Consider the following 11,555-nt stretch of genomic DNA (forward strand, 5'->3'; position numbering starts at 1 on the left):
GTGGTGTTAGAGTAAAAGTTGAAGCTTTGGAAGCTGATGTGTTTGAGCAGAGCGTACACACGAGAAGGTCAAAAAGACTAAAGCGCCGCTGCATCGCTCTCTCTCTCTAGGGCTCGAATGGCATTGTGGGTAACGTAGGAAACTGTTAATCAAAGTGAAAATAGACTAATGAAAGAAGTTTAACCTGAAAAAAAATTCATAATTTTACTCCACAATAAATCTTGTACGCAGTTGAACAACACGTGATCATTTTAAAGCTAAAGATGCGAGGTGATCAGGGTGGATTTTATTTATTATTTTTAAAAATTTTTATTTTATTTTTTTTCCCTCTTTTAAAAACAAAGCTTCTGTGATGGTTCATTAAGAGTTCAGGGCTGAAATGGAGAGAAATGAACCTTGAAACTGCAGATGAAAGTCTGTATTGGCCATCTTCAGTGTCTAAAGCTGATTAAAACAGACACAAACTCAGGTGATGACGTATAATACATGCGCAAACATTTCACTACTGTTATTATTATTACTTTTTTGTTAATCAAATTAAATGTACGTATTATTTAACTCTTCTGTTAAGACTTACCCTTTGTTTAATCTCCAGCTGTAATGTTTAAATCGTTTGTAGAAGTCCTGCTTCAAACAAAAACTTACGCGCATATCAACAGAGCCGGAACTTACTTCCGCAATCAGATTACGTCACACGGATACCGGAAGTAAATTCTTTAAAGAAGTGAACAAAATTTTATAGATGGACGCTGATTTATGGTTATAAACTATAGTAGTCTTTATGTACTGTACACTTTATTTGCGATATGTATTTTTTTAATTAAATTCTTTTAACCATATTCGCTGTATTATGTTTATCGCTGTGTGAAGAAAAAAACTACATTTCCCATAAGCCACCTGTTGAAAACTCTAGCTAGCGCGTGCCGGAGAGTCGCGAGCCAGTACCGTGCTGCTATGTTATTCTGCTAATATAACCAAATGTAGCTGTTTTATTGTGATGAAATCTTTATTTGCTAGAATGGATAAGTGTTTCGTTAATGTAGAATGTTTTGCTAAAGATTTTCTGCTATGCTAGCGATTAGCATCGAGTACATTGTTTACATTTAACGTCAAACTGTTCCCTGGAAACAACCGGGTCAAACACTTTGGTTCCGCACATCCGATCGATTTGATAAACGAACTTAATATTCTTAAAAGTTTGTGATTTAGATAGTTTTTTTAAAAGTCATTTATTTAGATACACAGAAACAACAAACTTGTAGCGTAGAACGGAGTACATTTTATTTTAAAAAAAGGACTGTTTGGATTTTCTCACGCTTTTCACATGCATGTGAATGGCCAGAGTTTACTTTAGTCAGTTAATAATCTATTAACAATTAATAATTTGTCAATAAGAAGCATTGTAACTAAATTATCATGTATTCAAGTAGGTTAAATGCTCCCGAATATGACTATGGGAGCGTGTATGTTCGTGAAAAAGGAGAACTGCGCTTTGTAAACCCCACAGGAAATGTGCCTCAGTACTCCAGACCTAAATCATCGTATAAATTATTCGATAAAGATTTTTCAGTCCGACTCTGTATTGACAGTTTCCCACCCGCCAAATGTAGAAAGAGAAACGATCACTTCGTCTTCACCTACAACCACGAAGGGAGTCTGCGCTACACGGCCAAATCGCTGCTCGATATATCGTTACTGTTTATCGCCGATAATATTGAACATGTCGATTCCCTGATCGGTTTCCCCGAGCAAATGGCTGACAAGTTGTTCACAGCGGCTGAGGCGAAACAGAAATTTGTAGAGCCTTCTACCTCTGCAAGGGGGTTACAGGTCTTTAGCGAGGCCTACGGAGAACTTGTGTTAAAGTCGCTGTGTTTGAGAGACAGGTGAGAACAACAACAAAAAAAACTTGCGACAGGAAGTTCACTTTATTTACAGTTTGTTAAACCAGGCATCATCGTTGCGCTTTCAGGTCTCTCTTGCTGTCAGAAAGGATGGAAGAGATTCGAATATTTCATTGTTTGGAAACTCTGGATCTTCACGGATGCAGGTTAGGAGACAGCCATGACTTTTTCAGTCACCTAACATCAGAGGCTTGTTCCAGGTGGGTTATAAAAAACTGTAAATCTGATAAATTTGTAAAAATAAATGAAAGTGTGAATGATTAGCCCTCTTGTACGTTTTTTTTTTCCTGACTGAAGGCTTGTAAAGTTGTTCTTGGGAGCAAACTGTCTGTCGGATAAAGGCCTGCAGAGACTGACGGCGCCGATCAGAGTGATGAAAAGAGGGCTGGAGAATCTGCAACACTTGGACCTGTCGAGTACGTTCAGCTTTCACACGGCTGAATTTCTCTCAGTCTGAGTCAAAACACTAATAACGCAGTACGGGAGAGCTGGCACCATCGCAACATGTTTATCATCTCCAAATTAATTCTATATAATGTACAAGTGCGTCACTGTATCTTGCAAAGAAAAACAGCTGGATTTGTTCACCTTTGCTGGAGATATTTGGGGGAAAAAAAAAAACATTTTGTGCAAGTAAAAAAGGAAACTGGAAAGTATTTTTTTCCTTCTATGAAACTGAATACTCGTTTTTACGTCATTATAGAACTGATGCTGAAATGAATCCAAAATGCGACGCCTGTCCAGATATCTTTCTGGGACATAAATGGAAACAGCTGTTTTTAAAATTATTTTTAATGTTGATAAAAATCTATCTCAGGATAAAAACTGAATATCAGCACATGTCCATACTCAAAACTGTCCAAAGACAAGACAGTAACTACAGCTATCTTACGCTGTCGGAGTGTTAAACATTTAAAACCACTTGTGCTGACTTAATTTTTCCCCAACAGGTAATCCACTGACGGAGAAAGGACTCGGATATTTAACATGTTTCCAGAAACTGCGTGAGCTGAACATCTCTGACACGAATGCCAAGGTGACCTCTTTCAGACTGCAGAAAGTCATGCAGATTTCAGTGCTGACTCTAAAAGGCTGGAACGCAGGATTCTGTAACCAGTCATCAGGTTCACTGCAAAAAAAAAAAAAAAAAAGGGTTGTGAGTCGTATGTTTTGAAGTTCAAGACAATTCGTGAGTCATAAACTTTGATGTTCGAATCAAATTGTCAATCAAATGCTTCGAAGTCTCATTCAATTACGAGTAATAAACCTCAAAGTCCCAGATGAGTCAGTCATGTGTTTTGGAGTCTGAGTCAAGCTATGAATCATAAGCTTTGAAGTCAGAATCGGGTTATGAGCTTGAAGTCTGAAGTCATTATCTTCGAAGTCCAAAAAACAAAGATATCTTTTTATCTATAGCAAGTGAAAATATCTTAAATAGGAGCATATTTATGTAATATTTCTTATTAAGACATTATTATAAATCTCAGGCTGTTTTACATTTTCTTATTCTATTGACAGATCATTTTGCTTCTTTCTAGAAATACATACTTAAAATTGCAACAACAAAAAAAATCTGCCAATCGTACAAGACTATTTCAAGCTGGACATTATGAAAAAATACTCTCAAAACAGATGTGGCCTGTGCTAATAATTCTACTGTAATGTTTAACACAATGTCGCTGTTTTACACAGTGTATAATGTGATAATATTAACCAGTGGAGTTTCAATCATGATGTAACTATAAATTTATTTTAAATATAGTTTTGACTGGAATATAATAGTAAATAATAATTCTCTTTCAGGTGGACACACTGCTGAAGAGTTTCTTCAGGAATAAGATGTCGATGGTCTTTTCAGCGTCACCGCTACAGACGTTCACACACTCGGAGTGTAAAACTGAGGGCTGGGCCGAGGAGGTAACGCTGAGGACGTCGAACTTTTCATTCAAAATGCCAGAATGAATTAATCCAGAAAGTCCCCAAACACTGAGTTCTGACAGAAGAATGTGTTATTCGAATGAATTCTAGCGAGTAACTTTGGGTTGATGGATGAAAATACAAAACTGTGCGGTTATGGAGGTGAACATGAACCAGGAGATGTTGAAAACGCTGATTAACACGCTGCATCTTCTGCTTTTCCACAAAATTAACTATATTCTGTCCGAACTTCACCATGTCTTCATAGCCCATGTTTCTGGAAATTGATTCCATTTAATTCCAGTGATTTGCTTTAAAACAAGATCTTGGCGGCCCGGAGTGTTTATAAACGAGCTCAAAACACATCGACCTGCAAACTTGCTTTTTCCACTCGCAACCTCCTTCCAAAACTAGATCCATTTTGCATAAAAACCGCAACCTTGGCAGCCCTGGTTAATCAGGACATCCATGATGATTGTGTTTGACCAATCGATGGACTGCATTATATTTAGCTCCGCCCACACATCCTGATTTGGCTTGCGTGGTACCTGAGAAAGAAGCATAACCAAATTCAGCACAGGTACATACGTATGGAAACAGCAATTATGGATTGGAATAGAGGATTATGGGTAATTTTTCCAAGCTGAATAAAAGGCTAAAAAGTGCTAATACAATAATTATAATATATAAATATAATAATTATAATTCTGCTCCTAAAATCACTAAAAACATCCCTCCTTTATGACATTTCACTCACATCCGTGGCCATTAAAACAGAAATGTTTTCTTTATTTGTTATTTCCTTGTGACTTTTTTATTGATTTGTTGCTCAGGTAATAAACCAGTGGGAAACAAAAGCTGCAGAATTGCCCAAGAAAAACCCAAAGCCAAGAACAAACGCACTCCAGTTCTGTGAGTCGAATCCGTTCCACTTTTTTATTTATTTACATCCTAGTTTTTTTCTCAATTTGTTTACACGGTAGCGGTTACTAGCCTGAAAATGTCCACACAGAAAGATTTTCTTTATTTTTACTATTTTTATTTTAGAATGACAGTGAAAAACTTGGAAATGCCCCTCTCTCTCTCTCTCTCTCTCTCTCTCTCTCTCTCTTTTTCTGATTTCTACCATTTTACTTCTTTAATAGTTTCTCTTTTTTCCTGATTTAAATATCATTTTACTGGCTTTATAGAGAATCATCACTTTTGCACTTTAAACAAAAAAATAAATAAATGTAAGCAAAAGTCCCTCTACCTCGTGCTCGGTGTCTAAACTTCATGTTCTACTGGAGTTTTAATGGAACTAACAAAATAACGGGAGATCTTTCAGATTTAAACTAAAGGTAAAGACTTCCTCTACTGTTCCTGCTGCAGATTTCTGGATTCTGATTGGTCGGAAGGTGTTGATTAATTTACTGCTATAATGTAGCCGATAATTGTTGATAAATCGCTGTGGTGTAAGAGGAATAAAACACTCAGGGGACGTGCTGTTAGTGGAAAATAATCAACTTCATCACAACACACTGTCACTCAGTGTTTTACTACTTATTTAACACCACACACACACACACACACACACACACACTATATGAAGTACATACTTTGTGCGTTGTACAGTAGATATATTGAATAAATATAAAGATTAACGTGATTGTTTTGATCTTTTCTCTCGCTAGACGGAAGGGAGAAGTTTGTGCGAGAGAGTTTACGCTCTGCGTGTAACGATTCCCAGCGTGAAGACAAGACGAGCGTCATCCACTTTCACAAGCTGGACCGTCACACTCCGTCTCAACACAGCACGGATACACACACACGCCTGAACACACCGTCTGGAAAGAAGAGGAAGTTCTCCACGGAAGAGGAGGAACACATGAACACACACTCGGCATCCAAGCGCTCTGCGTCTGTGTGTCCTTTATCAGCTGAGGACTTGGACCTTCTCAACAGTTACTGACCAGCGTCTCTGCATCAACACACACCGATACACAATGCAATACGTGAAACGGGACGACTGGAGTTTTATAAGTATAATAAATAAATGTTATAACTGTAATAAATGTCTGAGGTTCTCACTAGGGCTTGTTAGAGAGGTGATGTTAGTGGTGTCACTTTGCTTCCTGCTATCTTCTTCCACTTTAGACTCTGCTGCCATCAGAATGTTACGTCAGAGACACATCGCTGCTTTAAAATACGAACGATGCGGCGCGTAACGCTGAACATGGCGGCTCTCAAGACGTTTCTACAACACACAATGTTTATCACAATATATAGCTTTGCTCTCAAACTGAGCAAAACAGTAGTGTTACATTTTATTAAAAACAAAACAAACCTGTTTGAGGATTTATATAATGTCTACAAAATTAAGATTTTTTAAAAAATAGTTTTATTTATAGGAAACTTTAAAAACACTGAAAAGGAGAAAAATAAAAAAACAAATCTGTAACTTTTTAAAATAAAATTTTACAATTTTAAGTATTAAATATGCAAAAAATTACATAAAATCACCTGCTTCTACTCAGTTTTTAATTTAATTCATGAAAAAAATTAATCATAAAAAGATATCATAACTTAGAAAAGCATTTTATGACAATATCAATATTATAATCATTATATCATCCAGCGCTAAGCCCCGCCCCTTAGTCATGACAGCATCTCACATCCTTTTGCTAATGCTTTAAATAAAAAAATTATTTAATCATCTAAAAATGTATGAACTCTACCTAAATTATAAGATGCTAAAGCTTTGATTAATTGGAAGACTCAGTAACAATTATATGACATTGATTTAGCGATGCATTGTCTAATCGCCAATTGTCTAATGTTTCTATGATTTTTTAAACCAAACAGCTTTGAAGAACAGACATTTCTCGGATCAGGTCAAATCATCAACAGTCTGATCAGTAATCAGTTCAATCCTGCTAATGATGTAATTCACGTATGAAGAACGAGCCCCAGGTTCATCAACACCCCCTGGGGGCAATTTGGCTCTTTTGTTTGTCTCCCTATACTCTTCTAATAAATGGATTAAAATGGATTGTCCTGCAAATCTGGTCACATGACCTTTCAGGAATAACACAGACCAAGATTCTTTTTGGGTGGAGCAATTATTACAAATTTATTTGTATACGCCTTTATTACAAAAACGGCACGCAGGAATTGCTCGTTAAACTCGACCAATGCAAAAATGCAAAGTTTACTGCATAAAAATAATTACACCCCTGATGCTACATCTTAGTGTGCTACATAACGCGCTAGGTAACAACTGATGCGCTAGGTGGACAGCAGTACGATGGACGGTACCATATTATTGTTTAAGCAAAGTGGAACCATGACGTCACATGGCTAAGGTCAGAGCAAGTTTATCTAAAAGTATGCTTAGGATTTGCTTCAATGCAGAAGTGATAAAAAAACTAGCTGAGCTAACTCAAATGGTACTGTCGCTTGATAGAACATCATCCCAGAAGGTCGAGTCCTACGAGTTTAATTTCTCAGACGTTGTCTTTGTGCCAGAGCTCGAAACACTTTCTGGTCAGCTGGAGGCAAAGTGGGACGTCACACTCTTTCCACTTCCACAGAGTGCTTGACAACTTCTTGCCTAAATTCTTACTGCAAAGAATGCAGCTTCTGCGTCCGGACGTTGCTACCTCACTGATGTCCGAATTCAACATGGCCGCCACCGGAACAGGTTCGTGGTCGCAGCGTTCACGTTCTGTAGGAGGCTTCTGTGTCATACCACCACACAGCTGTGCGATCAGCTCCTCCATAAACGCTTTGTGGCTCATGGTGTTGTAACGCAAGCTCTTTGTGTAAGACGTAGGCATTGGAGGTTGCGATGTCCAGAAAATGCAGAAACATGTTGCAGTACCACTTGATCGTCTTGTGCTGCATCGTGTACTATTGGCTATACGGCTGGTCAGAAAGGTCCAAGTTTAAACTTGATTAAGGACGCTGAGATAGGGCCATAAAACACCTAATAATATATTTTCACAAGACTTTTGAGTACTGGATTATATAAACCAGAGTCTTTGTTACAACTTGTTGTGAAAACCATCCCATTCATTCATTCATTCATTCATTCACATAAAACAATACGTTTGTGTGACACATCTTGTTTTAGAAAGGCTGTATGCGAGGGAGCGTCAGTGGCCATGAATATTGATGTCTTTCACACCTGGGGAGATAACGACCCGCCCCTAATGAGTCCATCGAGGTGGAATTACACTGAGGACGTGAAACGAAAGAATTTGGGGAGACTAAAAGAAAGAATGTTTTTTAGGTTGTAGTTTATTTACAACATTGTGCACCATATAATCACAATATAAAAAATGACACCTTTCCTGGAAACGGTTCCTGGTTAATCCTCAACTGCTCGGTTGTATAAATGAGATAAATGGAAGTCACTCTGGATAAGGCCGTCTGCCAAACGCCGTAAATGTAAAATATAAATGTTTAGTTTTGTTTTTTGCAAAAAAATTTAGCAAGAATATAAAAGCAAAAATTTAGAAGTGGAAGAAAAATTTGTATATTTTTTAGAACCTTAAATAAAAACCAGACATGAAACTACACTTTCGACTCTCAAACAATCAAATCAAACAATCAAATATGATAAATATATTATAATAATATCTTAAATCTCTATTTTTCTTTTACCAAGATGACAATCAGGTCATTTTAAAACATTTTAATCAGAAAGGTTTTGCATTTAGGGCTCCTTTCCATCAGGATTTTCAAAATGATCAGTAAAAAGTGTACCTTTGGGGGATATAATAATAAATATCACAACTGTATTGCTAAAAAAATGAATTAGACAGTTTGGGACATAATGAGGAATAACATTAGGATCAGGATGCTTAGTGGGGTTTTAATTTTAGGTTTTGGGGCAGATGTATTCATCAGACCAGTCGAAGCAGTGCTGTCTTCCATCGTTACAGAAATGTCGAGGGACGCAGGTACAGAACTGAAATTCAGTGGGCACGCAGGACCACCAGTCTCCACCGCAGGGGGCGCAGCTCGCGTCTGCACAGGACACACCAGATTCCGGATAAATATACTGACTTTATCCTCAGTTTTAATAAATATTAATAATAAATCAGAGCTGCTAAAAGCAATAAGAATTACAGAAACTTACTATTACTCACTATTAGGCTTTATAATTAGGCCTACAGCTGTTCAAACATCGGTTCGATGATAATTTATTGTGTTAGAAATTAAACTAACACTGAAAAGGAGGAAAATTAAGTCAGTAATTTTTCCAGTTTTGGATTTTGTACAACAGTTGATTTTTGTAATTGTTACTAAACTGTTATATCTGTTGTGACGGCTTATCTCAAAAGCGTACTGAAATAATTTAGCACGTTATTGATATATATTACCCAACTCTATTTATTATGTGTATGTAAAGTTACAGCACACTCATCTGGATGGATGGATGGATGGATGGTGTACCATATTTTCTTCATTTCTGCATTTCAGTGTGAATGAAAGCAGCAGTTTCAAGGCTTTGTATGCAAACACACTTATGATGATCACAGTCACAGTAGATGATCCAGAATTAAAACCATTAACCATGTTACATGTACTTGTCAGAGTGATGAGGGCAGCGGAGAAGACCATCAGGACTTCTCTCTCCTGCATCACACACGTCTACAAGCAGCGATGCAGGACCAGGGCCAGGAGGATCGTAAAAAGCCTTTTAGCTTCTTTGCACCTTTTGCATCTTTTGCACAGTACGTCCTCAAAAAGCTGCCAAGATTCCTCTTTTCAAGCTGCTAAACACATTTTTACATATTTTTACATTTAACATCTATATTTTGTCTAATAGGGTGTATTTTATTTTTCTATTTTATTCATTGTATTCTATTTATTATATTCTGTTTTATGATGTATCACAGTTGCACTGTGGGACGAGGCACTAAGGAAAAACATTTTATACATTAATACATCACATGTATGTAACATAATGTATGTTACATACATAATAAAGAACCTTGAACCTTGCCAGGTTTAGGAATACAAATTCACTGAGTGTGTACCATCAGCTTAATGATTATGATGGACAAAGTTTCTAGCAGGAGGTTTCCGCCAGTTCCTGTTCTCTTTATTGTGCGTGAAACGAGCATTGTAACTGAGACTATTACCTTTTGTCTGTGATGGCTCTCGGTGCCTCTGCACCATTCTCTGAATTGGTGGCCATTGTTCATGATCATCAATACCTGAGGTGTGGCCTTTTCTTTATCTCTGTGATAATGAGGTGTCTGAGTGGTATAGTTATGGCTGCTGGCTGGATTAGAGCTGGTGAAACTCCAGAGTCTGGCGCGGTTTCCTATAACTGCGTACTTCCTTTGCATGCTTTGTTTAAGGTTGTCACCTGACCTGAGTGCTTTAGTCTCCACCTCTACGCACTGCCCCCTAAAATGCACATAAAACTATAACATACAGTGTACAGATCCCTTGTTTAGATTTGATGACTGCAGCGTCAGACAGCACGTTCTCAATAAAGAATCCTGCTGAAGATATACAGGTCTTCACTTCTGAGTTTCCACCACGTTAACAATCAATAACTATGAAACTAAACCACTGAAATAAACTTACAAACCCCGGTTTCGTCAGAGCAATCTCCACAGTCGTTCATGTTGTTGCATTTCTTGTCAGCGAAGATCCAGAAGCGAGGATTTCCACACCGAAAGATCAGGTGACTCGGAAGGTTGTTTGGTAGATCACCTGGAATGAGTGAGTCGGCTTTAAACACATCCATCCATCACTGCAAAAATAATCAACGTGACAGAAAAGGGTGGAGGTGAAGGTTTTAATTAAGTGGAAAGCTGCGTACTGCATGTGATTCTGTTCTCGTCGGCGCCGTCGGGACAGTTGGAGACACCGTTACACAGATCCGAAGGTGGGATGCAGGTCACTTTGTCATCACACAGAAATCCTGACGCGTTCTCAGCCGTCCTACAGTCACGAAGAGCTGAGGATGCACATGTTTATACAGAGTATTGAAGTAAGCAAAGTTCTTGAAAAGCAGCGTACAGGTTTTACACGCACATTAGGAACTCTAATTCTATTTAAATTTAAAACCCACTCTCACGACTACAACTCGACAGTCATAAACTCCTAACTCATAACTTACGACTCAGGATGATTTACACCAGAGTCTGTGATTGGTCAGAAGATGTTGATTAGTTTTCTATAACAGCAGCTCTGACAGTAGCGCAGGTTTATATTAACACGCTCATTTTAATACGTTATGGTTTCTATAGTAACAGCTCATTCACAGGGACGCGTACAGCGGACGCTCCGCTGATAATAAACAGATTTAAAATGTGTGTAATCGTTAATGTGGTGAAATTTTCTGTAAGTAGATGTTTATGTAACTGAGCTGGTCTCTACTTTCTCTACCTAGCACCTGTATATACATAAACATATCTATTTATAGACATATGGCTATTTGCATTTCTGGTTAGATGCTAAACAGCATTTCGTTAGCTCTGTACGCGTACTCTGTACAGTGACAATAAAGTTGAATCAAATCTAATGTAACATTTATGGAAGGAGTCTCCAGTGTCAGTGCTTTGTAACAGTCAGAGGTAAAGCTGTAGCTTTAAGTTTTCTGACATCTTCAGGACAGAGGAGATTACACTTATTTGCGGTTTCTCAGTAATGTGACAAGCTGCGTTTTTTTTTTGTCTTATTAACTTTTATAAAGCTATATATATATATATATATATATATATATAT

General features: G+C 37.6%; 2 protein-coding genes across 2 annotated transcripts in view; one reads left to right on the top strand and one right to left on the bottom strand.

Annotated features, from left to right (window-relative positions):
- Positions 1–1,109, bottom strand: part of yipf1 (Yip1 domain family, member 1) — a 10,773-nt gene extending 9,664 nt beyond the window's left edge. Inside the window, 2 exon segments of the mRNA XM_053239818.1 lie at positions 396–444; positions 578–1,109. Coding sequence (XP_053095793.1) covers positions 396–429 — 34 coding nt within the window. The 5' untranslated portion in view covers positions 430–444; positions 578–1,109.
- A 5-nt stretch (positions 1,110–1,114) lies between these two features.
- Positions 1,115–6,241, top strand: lrrc42 (leucine rich repeat containing 42). The gene is made up of 7 exons (XM_026910655.3): positions 1,115–1,886; positions 1,973–2,104; positions 2,202–2,320; positions 2,855–2,940; positions 3,708–3,821; positions 4,655–4,733; positions 5,495–6,241. Exons 1-7 carry the CDS (start codon positions 1,417–1,419, stop codon positions 5,770–5,772), a joined length of 1,278 nt encoding a protein of 425 aa, XP_026766456.3. The 5' UTR covers positions 1,115–1,416; the 3' UTR covers positions 5,773–6,241.
- The last annotated feature ends 5,314 nt before the right edge of the window (positions 6,242–11,555 follow it).

This window comes from Pangasianodon hypophthalmus, chromosome 14 (assembly GCF_027358585.1).
Source record: "Pangasianodon hypophthalmus isolate fPanHyp1 chromosome 14, fPanHyp1.pri, whole genome shotgun sequence".
NCBI classification, from domain to species: Eukaryota; Metazoa; Chordata; class Actinopteri; order Siluriformes; family Pangasiidae; genus Pangasianodon; species Pangasianodon hypophthalmus.